Raw genomic sequence first — 19,539 nt, forward strand, 5'->3', positions numbered from 1 at the left:
CAGTCCCCAGGAAGGCTCACACCCCACCGACCCAGCAAGACCAGAGCTACCCACTCGCACCCCTCCCTGCCCCAGAGCACCCCCAAACTGGCCACTCAAGCACACACTGCAGACTTTGTAGCTGTTTTTATTATTAATATTATCTTCTCCTTTAAGCATCCCTTTAAGGGTGAAATGAAATCCAACCATTTACAGAGAAAATGATTTCAGAATGTACATATTGATTTTCCCTTACAAAAAAAATAATACTATTATTATTATTGGTGTCCTTAAATTACACATTTCCCAGGACCCTGCCCGCTGCTTGGGCAAGTCCTGTCTCCCCACCCTGTCACCTTTGTCCCCAAAGCTCTTCCACGCCTGCCCATGGGAACCAACATGATCCAAGGTGTGCTGGGCCTCCTTGAGTCTGGAGGCCATAGGGCGGGTGGTTCCCAGAGAAAGCAAGCTGGCTATGGCGCCAGGGCCAGCAGTGCACTGGCGCTCACATTCACAGTTTGGTTTTCCTTCATACTGGGGGAGTGGCCCAGGGCTCCCCTGCCTCCGAAATTCCCAGTGTCTGACGTGCCTATAAGTGAAACTCTTCAACCCCACGCCTTGGCCCCCACAGCCCGCTGGAAGCCGTGCGCTCCGCTCCGTGGCCAGGCCTCCACTTGGCGGTGGCCGTGAATGCGCCCGGCCCTCCTGGGTCTGAGAGGGAAGGTGGGGCCTGGCAGGTCTGAGCTCCTCCCCTCTGCCTTCCCCTGCCCCTGAGCTGGTGAACTGGAGGCCAGGGACCCCTGACAGCCTGGACAGGGGCATCCCTTCAGCAGTAGAGTGTGCCAGGGGCGTAGGGCGAGGAAGCTGTCAAGGAGGGGGGCCCTGGGCTGGGGCTCAGGCACGCGTCAGAAGCCCCCAGGGACTGCCCGCCCGGCGGGGAGCAGAGGTGGCTGGAGGTGAGGCCAGGTCACCCTGGCCTGGGTGATCCAGAGCCACAGGGACACCCTGAGCTCTTGAGCCCCTTAGCTGCAAGAGGGGCCAGAGAGAAGGGGGCTGCTCTACCTCCAAGGGAAGGGTTCCCTCGGGACACCCCCTCAATGGGAGGGACAGTGGGGGGGCAACAGAGACCCCCATACCTTCTTCACACCCGCCTGCCCGAGGCTGCTCTGCGGCCAGCTCCCCGAGCCACACCCACGCCGGGCACCTCCCCAGGCAGAGCTATGGCAAAGGAGACGCCCTCCTCTCCCGACCCATCAGGAAACCCCCAATAAGACACCCCAAGAAAATCCCGGCTGGAGGCTGGAGGGGCCGGGATGGAGGGAAGGGGCCGGGGGGTCGTGGTGGGCTCTCAGCCCTACAGCACTCTGGTCGGGAGGATTCTCATTCCTTGGACTGAAAGACAGACAGACAGACAGACAGACGGACCCAACATCCCCTTTAGCCTGGCTTTCCGGGCTCCCCAGCTTGCTTTCTGCCTCAGTCATTTTGGGAAGTTGCAGGAGGTGTGGCCCCAGGCTCCAGGTCTCGGGAAGGGTGGCCTGGGCCCTGCTTCCACATCCACACACAAGCATATATGTACAGGGACGCACCAACACAGTCACGTACAAGTATACAGCAAGCATGCACCCATGCCCATAAATACACACACACACACACACACACACGCACACACACGCACAAACACGTACAGTTCCACAGGCAGGCTCTGCGACCCGGCATCACTGGGTAAACATCTGAGGGGGCCTCGGGGAGGGGGCGTCTCTCCCAGCCCACAGTGGCAGGCTCTCACTGCACCCTGGCCCTGGGCCGGCAGTGAGGGGGGCAGGGGCAGGTTTCAGGAGCTCTGAACATGCGAGCAGGATCTACAACTACAACAGTCATTTATACCCTCTCCCCTCCTCCCCTTGTGCCAGAGATGCTCCTGTACCCATATCCATCCTCTCCTCCTCCTTCCTTTAATAAATGAACAGGGCAGCCCAGCTGAAAACTACTTTTCCCGCTTCCCTTGCAGCTACTTGTGGCCATGTGACTAAGTCCTGGCCAGTGAGATGCCATCGGAGGTGACTGTGCCATCTCTGGCTCATGCTCTTAACAGGAAGGGTGTGCGCTTCCATGCCTTTTTCTGGTTCCCTCAGACACGGATGCACATGTGACGGTGGGAGCTTGAGCAACCACTCTACCCAGAATTGGAAAGTGTGATGAAGGAAAGCAGAGCTGCCCTACCAGATCCAGACAACTTCCCTCTGGAGAGTTAAGTTAGAAACAAGCTTCTGTCTGCTTAAATCACTGTATTTGGGGGTCTCTTAATTACAGCAGCTTAGAATCTACTCTAACAATACATCCCCCTCCCCCACGAGGCAACTAAGGAATGAGATGACATACAACTGGCCTTAATGTCCCTCTTGGGCCCAGGGCAACCTCATGGCCCCTTCCTGGCCCCTAGCCAGCCCCAAGGAGGGGCACATGGGTGACTCCACCTGAGATGGTGGAGAGCTGGGGCTGTGGGTTCCAGTGGGAAGGGGTGATGGGGGACGAGGAGGTTCCTCCCCCAGGGCTGACTTACTAGGCTGGCTGACAGTCCCATCCCACCCTGAGAACTGGACTCCTGGTCTTGCAAGGACTGGGTGGGCAGCCCACAAGACAGTGATATCAAAAGTAAGAAGGAATGTCAAGGCCAGGTTTGGAACCAAAAGGAAGACTTCCCAGGCCCCACACCTGTGTCAGGTCCGGAGGGGCTGGGGGCACAGGGCCATCCGTGCAGTGTGTCCTGTGGGGCAGCGGGGTGGAGGTCCCTGCTCCCTCTGGCCCAGCACTCCTGAGGACACTACAAAGCATCCATCGGGGCTTCCTTCCAGCTGCCACTTTTCATCCCCTCCGATCTTGGTGTCCCTTCTTCCTCCTGGGCCCAAATGCATCTATTTACAGAGCCCTGGGATCTCCTGGCATCCCCCTTTCCCACTGCAGGTCCAAAGCCCCAGGAGGCTGAATGGTGGGCTTCTCCCCAGAGGGGACCGTAGCTCCCACGTGGCTGCCCTAGGGAGTTCCTGCAGGCTCCCTTCCCCACCCTCCCCTGCTCCCCAGTAACCACCGTGCACTCTTCGTTGGCACCTCCTGGCTGCAGCACTCTTGGAGGGGTGAAAGGGCCTGCTCTCCTCTCCTGACGAGGAAGGTTTTCTGAGCTCACAGGCCTGACCCTGGATTCACAGGGGCTTGAGTAGGAAAGACTCCCCCACCTATCCACTCCTGGTTCTCTTAAGAGCCACCCAGACGGCGGAAGGAGACAGGAAGGTAACAGGGGGGCAGCCGCCCACCCCCCTACCCTGGCCACCGGCCCTATAAGATGGTGCAGCCTTAGCCTTCAACCACGTCCAATTTGCTCCTGGCGGGCGGCCTTCCCTCCGGACGCTTGCTCCGCCGCCCACCGTCTGCTGTGCTCTTGGGCTCCTGATAGGGGTTGTCCAGCAGGTAGCGGAACTGGTGGTAGTTCTTGAGCAGGTACTTAGGGGCATACATGTGTTCGCTGGGGTCGGCCGGCGGGTACTCCTGCTGCGTGCCGTCGAACCAGCCCCCTGTGCGGATCAAGCTCCGGATGTAATTGAGGTCCCGCTTGTCCTCGTAGTCACCCCAGCGGGGGAAGTCGCCGTTCTGGGCGGACACCAGCTTGAAGTAGATGCCCTCGGGCGTGAAGCACCAGGAACAGTGCCAGCCGGCGAAGTGCAGGGGGCTGCCCAGCGACCACTGCACCAGGATGTGGCCCGTGCGGTTCTCGTACTGGCGGAAGTTGGGCATGGTGTAGTACTGGCGGCGGCGCAGACGGATGCCGTCCAGCCCGTACACCGTCTGCAGCATGTCCACCGTGCAGCCCGACACCACCTCTAGGGTGCCCGGCTGCTTCCAGAAGAAGCCGTACAGTGACTTGCGCATGTGGAAGGCGAAGGGCTCCGTCCAGCCGTCGTAGAGCTTGAGGAAGAGCACGCCGTCGCGAGCGGGGATCTCGTCGGCGTCATCGATGATGAAGACGTCATCGGGCCGCAGGTTGCGCAGCCGCGACACGCCATCCTGCGTCAGGAAGGTGCGCAGGTAGTCGTCGGCGATCCAGCCGTCCTGCCGCCCGCCCAGCGGGAAGTGGTCCAGGAAGACGTAGAGCACCTTGTGCCGGATGTACTCGAAGGTGCCGTTGGTCAGCATCTCGCGGAACTTGAGCGGCCGCGGCTCCCCGTAGGCCGTGAAGTTGGACTCGCACACCACGAAGGCGTCCACCACGTCGCCCAGCTCGTGGAAGCGCACGTCCAGCAGGTCAAACTCATGGTTGATGTTGATGGCGTTGATGACCCTCCGCGGCACCTCGCGGGGCACCAGGCGCTCCTTGGTGGGCAGGTTGGAGTACTGCACCACGGTGGGCACACCGCAGCTCGGCCCGTGCCAGCCCGGGAGGCACACGCACTCCACCCACTTGCGCCGCGCGCCGCGCCCCCCCGGCCGCTCCCGGCCGCTCAGCAGCTGCCGGCCCGGGCCTCGCGCCGACGCGCCTTCGCCCGCCTCTGCCTTCTCCTCTGGCCGCCCTGATGACGGCTTCTCCAGCGTCTTGGTACCTGGCTTGAAGCAGACGCCCCCGGCTTTGGTGCGGAGGAAGTACTCGGTGGTGTCCTCGGGCAGCACGAAGTCCATCCGGTGGATTTCCTCCGTGGCCTTGCTTGGCGACAGCGGCTGGAGCAGGGGCGAGTGGGAATAGAGCGGGGTACGCAGCAGGTCGGGGCTGCCCGGCTCGGGGCTGGCCTGGGGCGTGACCGGGGCATTGTTCCAGAAGAAGCTGGACACCAGGTTAGGGCTGAGGGAGGCCAGTTCTCGGGGGAAGGTGACATAGGACAGGGTCTTAAAGAAGTGCAGAAAGGAAATGAGGCACAGACCGGCCATACAGAACATGAGAAAGAGCTTGTAGCGTCTCATCTTCATCCTGCAGGAAACGGAGACAGCAGATGGGTCAGGGGTCTGCAGACCCGGGCAAGGGGAGCCTGAGGCTCTTCTCCTAAGGGAGGGAATGGGGAGGGCTTTGTTGCCACCGTGTTTGTGCATGTCCTGACCAGCGCCTGGTGACCCTGCAGGAAGTCACCTCCAGGCGACTCCTCTAGAAGTCAAGCCTGCGAGTCCAACTCACTGCACCAAGGACCCCTGGAAGCCCCAGCATCAAGGAAACCCCACCAGGCTCAGGACCCCTCCACTCCCACAACCTCTCCCCTCCAAGACCACCAGGTCACCACACATACCCCTGGCAACCTGCCCACCCCACCCTGACTGTACCAGCTGCATTGTTAGGCTTTGCTCCAGGAACAAGATGCATCCTGGGAAAAGCGCAACCCTGCAGTGCAGAACCTGCCCCAGGGGGCTTCCAGGCCCCAAGGGAGGGGGAGAGTGGGTCGCAGGCTGTGGAGGTGGGGTCCCTTCCCTGCACCACCCACGGTGCTTTCTCGTTCTATCTGTCCATCTCTCTGTCTCTTTATCTATATTTTCTGTGGCTATATTTACAAACCTTTTTCACTGAAAAAATTCCCAGATCTCAAGGGAACACTTCTAATTCTAACATATTTAAAGAACAAAATTAAGTAAAAGTTCCCCTTCATTACCCCATGCCAGGCAGTAGATTGATATCCAGCCATAAGCAGTTCATGTGTTTGAGGTGTATCACCGGTCTTACATGCAATTTTTCTGTTCTCAGTTTTTTATAATTATTATCATACTTGGTTGGGATGACCTACAGAGTCACAGGAGGGGCTGGGACAGAAAGCGGCCTTTGGCACCTGGTGTTTTCATGTCCCCTTCCATAGATCCCTGTGTAGGGGACGCTGTCCCTTCCCTTAAAATGTTCCTTTCTGTGGCTTCCCCTTAACGTCTTTGGTTCTTCCTCTGGGTCATTTGGGTGCCTTGCTGCCATACCCTCCCCTCCATATCCTAACCTAAGCAAGGCTCCTCACCATTCTGAACCTCAGTTTCTACATCTGTGAAATGGGCACGGAGTTCCTGCTGTACAGCAGGTGCTCAATAAACTTTCGCTTCTTTCAAAGCTCGAGGCTGGAAGACTCCAACATAAATTTTCTCTAAGCTACATGGTCATAAGGCACAAAATCATGAAATATTGGACCCAGGACAAAACTTTAAGGACCACCTCCACCAACCCTTTCATTCTGTGGGGGAGGCCCGCCTTCCCCGGCCTCACCTTGGTGAGGAGTCCTGAGTATGCTAGTGAGAAGCAGTCGAGTCGCCGATCCCGCTGGCCAGGGCGGTACTTGTGCTCTCAGGACCCAGATGTCCCCCCTCCTCCAGTTTAAATGCTGACACCCTGGAGCCTGCCATCGGGGGGCCGGCACAGCTGACTATAAGAGGCAGGACAATCGGGGGTGAGGGCCTGACCTCTGCTAAATGTCAGCTGCCCCAGGGGCAGAGCGGGGACAGGTCTCCACTGGGAGGCAGGAGGGAGGGCTGCTCCTTGGCAACGTTTTGAAGTGTGTCTTCCAGGTTCCCCTCCCCACCATGGGTTCCAGCCTTGCTCTGGCAAAGCGAGACCAGGCAGGCCAGGCCAGCAGGGCGAGTGGAGGGGCAAAGGGCTGAGGCCCAACAGAGGCAGGCGGATAGGAGGTCTTGCTGGGGTAGGGACTAGGTACAAGGCGACACTGCAGAAGCCTCCAGAGTGACCCACCCGAGGGCTTGTAGGACCTGGCAAGGCAGCCCTGATCCCTCTGGCGGATTATTTGTCCCCACTTGGGGCGTGTCTCTGTGGGGCACCCCAATCCCAGCCCTTGCTGGACTGAACTGGCCGTGAGCTGTGAAGGGCAAGGCCGGGGCTGCCGCTCAGACTAAATTCCCTGGCAGCAGTGAACAAAGGCCTTAGGAAGGTCAGTGAAACTCAAGGAGGCAAGTGAATGCCCTGCTTAGAGCAAAGGGGCCCCTACAACCCTGCTGAGGTCACACTGACCCAGCTGCCCCTTGGCTCCCTGGTCAGGTTGGCTTTCAGGATCTAGTTACACCTGGCCAGCTGTGCGCTTCAGAGGACAGACTCACCGGTGCTTGGGATCCCCCTCTTAATCACTGGGGTCTTCAGGGTGAGGCCGTTTGATAAGGCCCCAGCCTGGCTTGCTGCCAAGAATCATGGAACCGAGTGTGTCTCCCTCATCGCTCGGGCTGCTAGGAGGCTCACAGACACACGGTGGTTGGCCCAGAGCAAATCAGTGCGTCACAGGCCAAGTTTTCCAGGACACCTTCACACACAGCTGCCTGTGTTTTTTAAACTTACTCTTCTTGGCCCGATCCCTTTTTATCTTATCTTCAAGTATTTTGATAAGTGCTTCAGATACATTTTTTAGACTGAATGGCATATTAATAGGAAAACAAATAAATAAATAAGCATTGGCACGCGGGGTCTCATGTAAGTCTCACCACCCCTGGGAGACTGAGGACTGTGAACGCCCCATTTTTACAGGTGGGGAAATTGAGACTCAGAAAGATGATGAGACTTTCCCCAAAAAACCTTAAGAAGGTGACTGAACAGGACCTGAACATAAGTCCTGTGCCTGAGCCAGCTTCTCCCTCCTGACAGCTGAGACCATAGCCCTCCCTGGAGCAGCTGGCCTGGCTGTGGGCTAAAGCCATGGAACCAAATTTGGCCCCAGCTCCAGCATTTCTACCTCTGTTATAAAGCTTCATCCAGAACCACCAGGTGTAATGATAAAGCTGATGATTGCTGACCCTTACAGGCCAGCTACTGTCCTGAGCACATTACACGCATGTTCTCACTGGATCCCCCAACACGCGGCAGGTACCCTTGTCCTCTCCATTATACAGACGAGGAGACCGAGGCCAGAGAGATGGTATAACTTGTTCAGTGACACACAATTAGTAAGGGTCAGACTCAATTCTGTGGGGTCAATAATGGGATTTCATCCAGTGGTAAAGCTGTCCTGGGTCCCTTCCATCTGCCAAGATCAACCCCAGTGGGGTGATAAGGGTCCCACGGACAGTCCACCAGTGACCAGGGAACACAACCCAGTGGATGGAACAGCCACAATTGCATTTGACCCACACGACCCCCCGCGGGGTGTCACCCAACCTGTCTCCTCCATTCACTCAGCGACTACTTACTGAGAGCCCACTGGGTGCCAGGTGCTGTGCTGGCCCTGGGAGCACAGGGGACGCGGGTGACAAGAACCCCCGCCCCGTGGAGCGGGCACAGGCGTGCGCAGGGCAAGGGACCGCTGCCAATCATATGGTATGTTACAAAGAGTCGTGCTCTGGAGAAAATTGAAACAGGGTAAAGGACAGGAGGGGGCAGGTGCAGTGGTCATCAGGTGGCCAGGGAGGGCCTCACGGAGAAGAGTGAGGCCAGAGGACGAGGGTGCAGGGGCAGCAGGCTCCGGGCAACAGGACAGCCAGCACCCAGGTCAGCGTCTGCCGCCCACGAGCGAGGAAACACACGGAGGGCAGAGCGGAGGGAGGTGGACAGGCTGGATCACACGGGGCCCGGGGCCGCGGCCGGAAGTGCGGCTTTCACGGGAGGATTCTGAGCGGAGCCTCCAGCCTGAACAGCCTCACTTGGGCTGCTTGGCCGACAGCAGACTGTTGCCTCGAGGGCAAAGCAGGGAGAGTGGCGAGGAGGACACTGCACTGTCTGGGCAAGAGGCGGGGCTGCAGGAAGCGGTTAGATTCTGCTGGATTGCCGATGACCTGGATGTGAAGTGTGAGCGAGGAGTCGCATTCGGTGCATCCAGGACCTGCAGGATGGACCAGCTTTGGACTGGGGCGGAGGCCACCCCTCAACAGCCACCATGGAGATGGGCAATGGCGGAGCTGGGGCTGGAGGCAGCTCTCTCTGCAGGGTCCTCTCTCTAAGCACTGCCCTGCCCACTTCAAATGAGACACCAAATCGGAGAGACCAATCCACAGCCCCACCCCTGCCCCTTTCCCAGCGCTCGCCATGCTCAGCCCATCTCCGCGGATGTCTGTCTCCCCAGCTGGACACGAGCCCCCGAGGCAGGGGCCTCCAGAGCCGCCTCCACGTGCACAGCCACTCGCGCGCGCACAGACTCTGGAATCAGACTGCCCAGCTCCAGTCCCGACCCTGCCATTTCCTATCTGTGTGGCCCGGAGCAGGTGAGTAACATTCCTCCTTTGGCTCATCTAGAAAATGAGGGTCGAATAATAATCCATGCAGAGAGCCTAGCACATAGTAAGAGCCCAATAAGCTTCAGCTCTTCTTATCATTAGTGGTATTCTCCCGCCTGGAAGAAGAGTAGAGAGGGACTTCAGGCGGGGGGTCGCAGCTGGTGCAAAGGCTCGGAGCCGAGCCCCTGGCAGGGCCTGGGCCCTGGCAGGTGCTGCCTTGTTTAAGAGCAGCAAGGAGCAGAGTGGGAGCCCAAGTGGAGCCCGGACAGAACCTGAGCCTGACGGGGGGTGGGCTGGGAAACGAGTGACCCGTGTCCTGGGGCTCCAAGGAAAGGAGGGAAGAACTGTGAGGGTCTCTGGGAGCCTCCCTAGAAGAGCCCACACACACATACACACGCTCCGTGAGTTGCTCCCAGCCCCAGGGGCCTGGGTTTCCGGTGTGAAGGGGATGGGGGATGGGCCAGGTGCTTCCTGGTAGCTAGATAATCATGGATGCCGGAGGCTGACCCAGACCCAGGATAGTGGCAGGACCAGCCCACCCTGGGCCTCCTCTTTCTGTACTGACTTGCAGCCGTGCCCGTGCCCAGAAGGTTCTAGCTGGGCAGATTTTCTTCCTTCCCTCCCGCTTCCCACTTCTCCCTTCTCCTTGTGGCCTCTTTCCTTGGGCTCTGCTTGATACGATTATGAGGTGAGACGGAGCAGGTGAGCCTCACCCCATGACCCAGTCACTACCTTGGGGTCTGGGCTCAGGCTGAGTCCAGTGGGGGCTCCTGGCCAGAGAGAAGACAGGTGCTCCCTGGAGGCCACAGGCTGTGACTTCGGGGCTAGCCAGGTGGGCAGCAGCCTCCCGGGTACAGACGCACCCTGACAGCTGTCACCGGGTGACAGGAATCTCCTGTGGAGCTCTCCGTGGTCCTGAGCTCACATGCGCTGACCAGGGTCCTAGCTCGGCCCTGGGATGCCTTTGGCCAGCGTCACCCTGGCCCCTGCCAGCCTCCCCTGTGGTTCAGCAGCTTCCGTCCTAATGGCCACTTCCCCTGTCTGCCACCCTCTGGCCCCCTTCCCCACCTGCCTCACAACACCCTGGTGACAGCTGTGATCCCTGGGTCCTCAGCTCTGGGAGATCCGCAGGGCACTCAACTCCTCCAACTGGGAGAACGGGCCAGCAGGGAACAGGTACGACACCTAGTAGGTGCTCAGGGTGCTCCTGGAATATCCATGGGGGAATCCTGGAGGTCGCACAGCCCACCCTCAGTCTCCACTCCTGGCAGGAATTGGCCCATCTACAACCCCCAACCTAAAAGTACCTTCAGATGGACCCTCACCACCACCCATCTGCTTCAAAGGGCGTCTTGACTCTGAGCTGAAGGCTGACTTCCACCCAGTCCCAGTTCTGCCCCATGTTACCAAAGGGCTCTGCCAGTTCCGTGTGCCAGGCCTTCCTCCTGGCCAGCTCTGCTAAAGGACTGGGCCAACTGGGGGGCTGCTTACTACTGACTGGCCCCCACCACCCTGCAGGGCATTCTCAGTGACTCATCTGGCTTTCAGAACCAAGGCCAGAACTGGGAAATCTGGAGCCCCATGGAGGGTCCAGACTCCTCTCCCAAGGTTTGAAGGACCCTGGAAAAAGAGTATTGCCCAAACGTTCACCCTAGGCCAGTGTCCCTGCCAAGTGCCCATCTGGCCTCTGCTTGTCCAATCCTTAGTACAGCCCATCCCAGGACATTTGCGCTGCTAGAAATCGTTCTTCCTATTGGCCTAAATCAGCCTCCCTGGAACTTCCGCTACCACTTCTGGGTTCTTCCTTGGAGTTAAGCAGAAGCAATCAGCGTCTCAGGGATCAGAAGACGGCAACCACCACCTGACTCTGAAACTAAATAACGGTCTTTCCAACGTGAGGTTCCATAATCCCACACGGAGAAGACAGGCAGAGGAGGTGGCTACAGAATATGATAGATTCCAGAGTTCTGGCAAGATGGGAGAAACAGCTGACGCTGTGTTTATTCCTTCGTCTCTCCTTGTTTTATTCATTCCCTTGGTTCATATCCATCAGGCAAGCTCCACAAAAAACAAGCCTACACCAGCACATCATCCAGGCTGCTAGCGGACATTTACCAAGAACCTGCTGTGAGCCAGGCACTGCCGATGCAAGGGCTGGAGAGAAATCAGGGGCACATTCATGGGGCCAACCCTGAAGGAAGGTATATGTGTGTCTCCATTTTGCAGATGAGGAAATGGAGGCTTCAAGAAGCCTTAGCTTCAAGAAGCTAAGCTGGGGCTTAGCTGGTGGCGCAGTTTTTGAGAATCCGCCTGCCAATGCAGGGGACATGGGTTTGAGTCCTAGTCCGGGAAGATCCCACATGCCATGGAGCAACTAAGCCCGTGTGCCACAACTACTGAGCCTGCACTCTAGAGGCCGCGAGCCATGACTACTGAAGCCCGTGCACCTAGAGCCCGTGCTCCGCAACAAGAGAAGCCACCGGAATGAGAAGCCCACGTGCCGCAACGAAGAGTAGCCCCCGCTTGCCGCAACTAGAGAAAAGCCCGCACGCAGCAACGGAGACCCAACACAGCCATAAATAAATTAAATAAATAAATAAATAGAAGGCTAAGCTACTTGCTCAGCCAGCCAGGGCTTGTGGGAATGGAGCAGATGGAAACTGAGACTCCCCAAGCATCCTGCACCTGCCAACAGGTAGACCTGGAGCCCAGTGGGGCTGCAGATTTGGGAGTCTTGTCCCAGGCTAAGCATGAATGTCTTGGCCAAGGGAGGGTCTGGTGTATCATGACCCTCAGTCCCCAGGAATTCTGCTCCCCTGGCACTCCCTGGAGAGAGGGAATCGGCTCAAGGGGCCAGCCCCTGCCAAGAACTCCCTCTGCCCAGGTGACCAGAATGTGCTGACAAAACCTATTTACCATGGGCTGGGGGTGGGGCAGCTGCCGCTCTTCCCATCCACAGATAAGGACACCAAGGCCGAGAGAGGCGAGGCAGAGCCATACTGGGAGCCAGTTCTTGGACTAGCCGGACGGGGCACCCAGGCCACTTCCCTGGGCACAAGGGTCTGGGCCCCACTCTCTCTGCTGGCTCGGCTCCAGGGTGGGAGCCTGGCTGAAGGCTCAGTCCCATGCCCATGCTGAAGCCCACCCCCTCCCTGCTACTCCACAGCAAACTTCTGTGCACCCTAGCCCTCTCTCTCCTTCCTCCAAACCCCTCCCCACTCCACCTGACCCCAGCCCCTTCAGGTGCCTGAGGACTTTCCCACAGAGTGGCTAGCACGTGCCTGGGAAAGTTAGTCTCCAAGGCTGGGACCTGCCCTCGGCTCCCTGGGGCTTCCTCCCCTCTTCCCACCGGTCACTGGCCCACCCAGGACATCAGCCTCTGTCCCCAGAAGCCCATGGGCGGTGAAGATATAGAACATTTCCACCATCCCAGAATGTCCTATTGGACAGCACTGGAGGCTAAACAGATGAGTCATCCTCAGGCACCAGCCAGTGGGGCGTTTGTGTTCAGAAGCCTGCAGTGGCTCCCACCGTCCAGAACCGAAGTTCACAGCTGTTGTGACCCCGGTCTTGAAAGCTGCCTCCGCCTTGCCTTATTCACGTTAACTCGATGGTCACCACTAGCACGTGCTTAAACCTGTGCCAGCTGTCAGCTGGGGGTTTTACTTATACTTGACCCTCACAACCATCTTGGGAGGTATCATTGTCCCCATTTTACAGATGAGGAAACTGAGGCTCAGAGGGTAAATCAACTTGTAGAGCATTCCTCCGCTCATCTGTGCAACCCCAGTGCTCTCCAGGGTCTGAGACCCACACAGCCTCCACTTTTAAAGGGGGCAGGGGAAGGTGACACTGGCCTGAGCCCCAGGCCACTGAAGGCTCTGAGTGGAGCGACCCCAACAGCCTGTGCCTCAGGGTGATCAATCTGTTTGCATCCAGAGCTGTCCAACAGCACAGTCTGCAGTGGTGGAAACGTCTAGGCCTGGGCTGTCCATGCACCATCCACTAGCCACGTGTGGCTACTGAGCCCTTGAAATTGACAGGAGAGACTGAGGAACTAATTAAAAATTTAATTTAATTTTCAGTTTTAATAGCCACGTGTGCTAGTGGCTACTCCACTGGACCGCCCAGCATTAGACAGACTGTGGAGGAGCTGAGGCAGGGAGGACACACGGCAGGACAGCCGTGGTGCTGAAGCGAGGGGGCAGTGGTGAGCTGGTGATGAGGTACCTGCTAAATACTAGGTGACTGAGGGAGGGAGCGGGAGGGATGCGGCCCCGGGGGCACTGGGGCCAGACATCCTGGGACTGAGCATGGGGGCTGGAGGCGGGACCTGGGGAGAGTCTGGGAAGGAAGAAGAGTAGAAGCAGAGCCGTGGAGGACAGGCAGGTGCAGGTGGTCAGTGCGAGGCCGGGACACACACTGCCCCAAGCCTGGGGGCGGGGCCTAGGCCTGGATCTGCACAGAGGCCACCTGAGGCAGTGTCCAGACCCTGCAGCCAGACGGCAGGGCTTCGCCATTTCCCTGCAGCAGTGTAATGGGGCTATAATGGCGTCCACGTCACAGGGCTGTGGTGAGCGGTCCGCGCATCTAAAGTGCCTGGAACAGGAAGTGTGCGTGAAACAACAGCTGGTGAGGGGCACACGGTGAATGTCTGTCACAGGAGGAGGGAGACCAAGGCCTCTGAGGTGGAAGCAGGGACTCCTGGGTGGCCTTGGGGACAAGGAGAGGGGCTAGACGCAGAGACATACAAACATCCCTGAGAACAGGTGTTCCCAAATCCGGCACCCCTCCAAGGTGCCCCAGCCCTAAACCTAACCCTAACCCCCCCTCCGTGTGACCAGGCACCACCGGACTGCCTCCTCCAGCCCCTGCTTCTGCCCTGTCATGGCAAACCTCAGCAGCAACTGGGCTGGTCCCCTGCCTCTCCAGCCTCCGCTCCCACACTGAATTCTCCAAGCCAGGTGGGGCCCGCGCTCCCCACGCCCGGCCCGGGGCCCAGACAGACAGACGTTCAGTGAGTGTCCGGGACAAGCCAGAGCAAGGAGCGCTACGGCAGAATTTCAGGCACGGGGATCTGGGGGCGCTGGGCCAGGCTGGAGGGAAGCCACCCTGGGGCTGTGAGAGGGCCTTGCGGGCATATGAGGACCGAGGTCGGGCCGCCGGTGCTTCTGCCTTGTCCTGGGGTGGGTGGAGAGAGCAGACTGGCCCCGGGCGTGGAGCTGGGGGTGCAGCAGGAACAAGATGAGGGGATGAGGTCCTCACAGAGCTCAGTCCAGTGGAGGGACAGAGGACAAATGAGAGAACCGGCCAACAGAGGATGCCAGGCATCAGGGAGGGCCTCCCGAGGAGAGGACACTTCAGCCGAGACCCAAGGTCAAGAGGGAGCCACCGCGCAGAGTAGGGACAGCGGCCCAGGCATTGGGCCAAGGGCACAGAAGCCTGTGTGTCGGGAATCCCAGTGCAGCGGCAGCAAAGCAGGGGCCCCAAGTCTTGTGAGGGGGTGTAGGGCCTCGAGGAGTGGCAAGGACACTCCCCACACTTCAGGGGCTCCTTAGGCAGAAGCCTGGGCACCCCATCTTGGTCAGCACCCTCTTGGGTCAGCAACCCTAAGGCTGCTGCGAAAGATTTTCAATCTAAAATAGAACCAGAAGATGTAAAATGGAGAGTCTCACGCATGTGCCCTCAGGGAGACAAAACTTAAAGACCAGGAGACTTGATTTCCTGTAAATGCCGGATTTCCAGAAAACTGATAGTGATGGGATTTTCTTGGATTGGAGGGTTGATCAGAGGTTACCTCCTAAAACCCTTGGAAAGTTTTGCCAGAGGCAGAATGGAAGATGACCCAGGTCGAGTTGGTCTCACAAAGCGGACCAGATGAGCCTTGTTTGTTTTTTTTTGTTTTTTTTTTTGTTTTTTTCTGCGGTACGCGGGCCACTCACTGTCGTGGCCTCTCCCGTTGCGGAGCACAGGCTCCGGACGCGCAGGCTCATTGGCCATGGCTCACGGGCCCAGCCGCTCCGCGGCACGTGGGATCCTCCCAGACCGGGGCACGAACCTGCGTCCCCTGCATCGGCAGGCGGACTCTCGGCCACTGCGCCACCAGGGAAGCCCTGAGCTTTGTTTGTGTGACTAGACTGATCCTGTCTGCTCAAGAAGCTTTTAAGGCTGGTCTCCTTTTGTTTCTGATTTTAACAAACCCTCACTGAACTCTCCCCTCTACAGTCCCTGCCCGTAAATACGACCTGCCCCCAACCCTCCACAGACTCGCACGTAGCTGGCTCCACTTTGCTTGTCCCAAACTGCAAGTCCTCACCTCTTTGAGCTGGCCTCAGTTTACCTCTTTACTGAGGTCAACACAGCTACACCCTCTAGCTGGGCAGGGCTGGAGAGCAGCAAGCCTGGAACATTCCTCCCAGGAGATGGCGCCTCCATCACCACCGCCTTCTTCAGGGCAGCTAGCACTTACTGAGTGCCGCGGGTGCCAGCCGCTGTGTGAGCTGGCCTTACTCCATTATCCTCAAGGCAACTGGGCAGGAGGAGAGGGGCACAGGGGCTGAGGGACCTGCCTGAGACTCAGGTGGCAGCAGCAGGACTCACACCCACACGCCACCGCTGTGGCTTCTCATTCAGGCTTTCCCGCACAAAGTCTAGGCTGCTGCCTTGAGCCTAGCCCGGGTCAAAGGCCCCTGCACGTCTGCCCCGGCCCCCAGCAGGAGCCCGTGGGCCTGCGTTTGTGGGTCACAGTCCTTCCTGGCTCTGGCATGCGCCCAGACCAGCCACCAGAGCCCCGTGCCCAGGACAGCTGCACCCTCCCAAAACCCCTCTGCCGGCAGCTTCCCCGCCCCACCCCCCCACCCTGACTCCCCCTGGAACAGTGTGAGCGCCCCCTTCCCCCGTGGCACTCTCAAGGCTGGGCTGCATTGACTTAAAACCGCATTTCAGGGCTTCCCTGGTGGCGCAGTGGTTGAGAGTCCGCCTGCCGATGCAGGGGACGAGGGTTCGTGTCCCGGTCCGGGAAGATCCCACATGCCGCGGAGCGGCTGGGCCCGTGAGCCATGGCCGCTGAGCCTGTGCGTCCGGAGCCTGTGCTCCGCAACGGGAGAGGCCACAAAAGTGAGAGGCCCGCGTACCGAAAAAAAAAAAAAACAAACAAAAACACCGCATTTCACAAAACCCAGGGTTCCCTGAAAGGCTGAAGGAGCCCCAGAGCCCTTTCCCATCCCCCACCAACTCCAATGGGAACAGATCACCCTGGACAGGGTCCCATGTTGCGGTCTCCAGTAGCCGGAAGGGGGTCTGGTGCTCTAAAAAGTCGAGAAACCTCTGAGGCCAGGCCTGGACTTCAGGAGCTCTGGCGGCCTGAAGCTCCTTAGGGGACCTGACTCCTGCAGACCCCTGCCAGGGGTCGTCGTCTGCCCACGTGTACTGCCCTCCTGCCCACACCCTCCCTCTCTTCAACTTCTATCCCCACCTTGCCCTTTACTTTTTCCCTAGCCCTGCTGGCCTGGAGCTCAGAGACAGTGAGGGAGGGCCCCGCACCGACTGCACCCACCACCCAGGGGTTTCTGTTTGCTTGCAGTTCGCCAGCTGGGCCTGGCCGTATGGCCTGGGGACACACAGACCCCCACGCCCGTGGCCACCCCTACCAGCCTGTCACCGTATGGGGGGAAGAAGAGCGCCCACCTGAGGCCTATCCCAGAGCCACTCTCTGGCAGGTGCACTAAGTGCTTTAGCTCTAATCTGATCCTTCCATTAGCCCCCATCACCGTCACAGGCGAGGAGAGGGGTTCAGAGTCTGAGTGACCAGCCTGACTCACCCTCTAGGCGGCAACAGAGTGGCCGACCAGCCCCTGGGCCCTCGCGGTACCCATCACCCCACCCTGATCTCTGCCTGGCACCTCCCTGGAACCCCCAGGCCCACCCTCCCCTCACCTGACCCAGTACCTGCCTCGGGTCCTGGCGTGACACGCCGCAGGTAAGGCAGTGTCCCATCCCGGCGGCTGCACCGTGCTTCCCGCCCCCCTCCCGGCCTGTATGGCTTGTTTCTCCCTGGAGGCTGTCCCCCACCCCAAGCTGAGCGCAGGCCAACTCTGGCCTGGCCTGACACCAGCTCTGCCCTTCATCAGGGCTGGTTTCCTGGCTCCACCTCTTCCCAGCAGGGTGGCCTCACCTCTATCTACGAGGTACAAACACTAACCGAGCGGCAGGGCAAGGCAGCCTCCCGCTGCGGGAGCCGCTCCCCAGAGCCAGGAGCTGAGGAGGTGAGGGCACCCGGCGTTTCCGTGTCACAGGTGAGGGGCCTGTCGGTGCCCTGCACTCAGTAGACCGCGAGCCCAACTCCTCTTGGAGTCTCTGCCTGCTCGCTCTCTGGGCAGAAGTTCACCGCGACCTGTGCCCTGACTCCCAAGGGGCTGCTGGGCACATCCAGCGGGACGCGGATGGGACACGGAGGTCCACGCAGAAGAGCTCAGAAGCAAACTCGCCCCACTGGTGGGACCCAGTGGCTCAAACAAAGCGGGGGCTGGGGGCGGGGAGAGGAGCTGGGGGACCCGGGTCTGAATCCGACTCTGCCCATTAGGAGAACCTGGGCCGTTCACCTGCACGGGGGCCCAGCTCTCCGGGAGTGGGAAAAGAGGCTGGCCAGGGATGAGAAATCAGAGGGCTCAGAGCAGACCCCCAAACAGCTACCGTACTGCCTGGCTCCACGTCCAAGTCCACCACTGGCAAGGCATTAGTTCTCTGTGTTAGGAATGGCCCTCTCCGGGGTCCTCCCGAGAGGGTGAAGCCGTAAATCGGGCCCTGGAGCAGAAGGGGGCTGGCCGGCAGAGCTGCCAGCATTCGTGCTGCTGGAGGGTGGGATGCATCAGAGCCCTTTAAACACACTGCCCCACACCCCTGGGACTCCTCCTCCCCCCTCCTCTCCCCTCCTCACAATGCAGCTTAGCCCTCGCCTCCCGGGGGCGCGGCGCTGCAGGGGCGCCTCCACCCAGCTTGCTCGGGAGAGAAACTTCCTGTTGGTCTGTCTGCCTGCCCTGCAGCCCCCCTGTGCCTCAGTGTCTCCCTCTGTCACATAGGATCAGCCCCACCCAGTAGGGTGGCTGGAGGCCCGAGTGAGGAGAGTTGAGAGGACACCCCCAAGTAGGGGGACGTCCCAAGGGCCCAGGGGCTGGGTCATCTCTGCAGGGAAAGGGCTGGGAGAGGCGGGGTGGCGTGCGGTGCCGCTGCCAGAAGGGAGAGAAAGCAGGAAGGGAGAGGAGGCCAGGGTCCAGCCGAGGTGGAGCCTAGTCAGCGGGAGGCTGCAGTAATGACTCGGGCAGACTATTACTCATTAATAGAGCTTCTGATTGAAGGACTGAGGAGAACCCGGCTTCTTCCAGTTCATGACAGTAACACACTGCCAGTCCTTCGGCGAATGTGGACGGAGCCCCGCCCCACGCAGGCCTATTGCTCACATCCTTACGGAGCCCACTGAGGCCAGTGGGGGGGAAACCCCCCCAGAGACCCCTGCACCTCGGGCTTGCAGCTCCTGGCCCACCTCCCAGCCACTCGGCCTTCCAGACCCAAATGACCCGCCCTGGCCCGTCAGGAAGAGAGGGCGGCCAGAGCAGACAAGTCCAGGGGCCGAGGCCAGCCCTGCCCTGCCTCAGTCTCCACATCTGTGGAATGGAAATCAGAGCACCCACACCTCCCAGACTCACAGTGAGGAAAAACAAGGCCAGTCAGGCCGGGGCTGAGCACTTTGTGCCTCTACAAGAACTCATTTCTGGGCCCGGCACGATGTGAGATGCCCCCAGCCCCATCTCTCAGGAGCGAGAGCCCTCAATGACAGAGCAGTGGGGCAGCAGCTCCCTGGAATCCAAACTCCAGGGGAACGGTACTCAAATCCGGCCCCTGCGCCTTCTCGACCCCCTGTGTGATCCTGGGCAGGTCACTCAATATCCCTGGACCTTGGAGTCCCCGTCAACAACGTGGGATCATCCCAGCCCCTCACCTCAGGAGAATTAAACGGGGTAACGCCCAAAGCACCTTGACAGAGACCAGTCCTCTGATCTCCTAGGCTGAGTTCATGCCGGCTCTCCACACAGCCTCACCACGTGCCTGGATGGCCTGGCTGGGGCGGTGCTAGGCCTGCTGGCACCTCCCTCCAAAATGCCTCTACTCCTCCTCACCGGCCCCGCCTTCCCTTTATTTTCTGTCTTGAAATTCTTAAGTTTTGAGCAAGGGGCCCTGCATTTTCATTTGGCACTGAGCCCACCAATTCTGTCACTGCGAATCCCCATCAGGCCACATCCCTCTGCGCAAACCCCTCATCACACTCAGAATAAAATCCAAACTCCTCTCCGCACCCACAGGCCCACTCCCTGCATCTTTGCTGACCTCGCCTTCCTGGTCCACTTGACTCCAGCC

The 19,539-nt window shown here is 59.3% G+C and overlaps 1 protein-coding gene across 1 annotated transcript; it reads right to left on the reverse strand.

The window, feature by feature from the left end:
* Nucleotides 1-3,330: 3,330 nt before the first annotated feature.
* Nucleotides 3,331-4,932, reverse strand: MGAT3 (beta-1,4-mannosyl-glycoprotein 4-beta-N-acetylglucosaminyltransferase). The gene has a single exon (XM_065888026.1). It carries the CDS (start codon nucleotides 4,930-4,932, stop codon nucleotides 3,331-3,333), a length of 1,602 nt encoding a protein of 533 aa, XP_065744098.1.
* Between the last annotated feature and the right edge of the window lie 14,607 nt (nucleotides 4,933-19,539).

This window comes from Phocoena phocoena, chromosome 11 (assembly GCF_963924675.1).
Source record: "Phocoena phocoena chromosome 11, mPhoPho1.1, whole genome shotgun sequence".
In the NCBI taxonomy this organism is placed as follows: domain Eukaryota; kingdom Metazoa; phylum Chordata; class Mammalia; order Artiodactyla; family Phocoenidae; genus Phocoena; species Phocoena phocoena.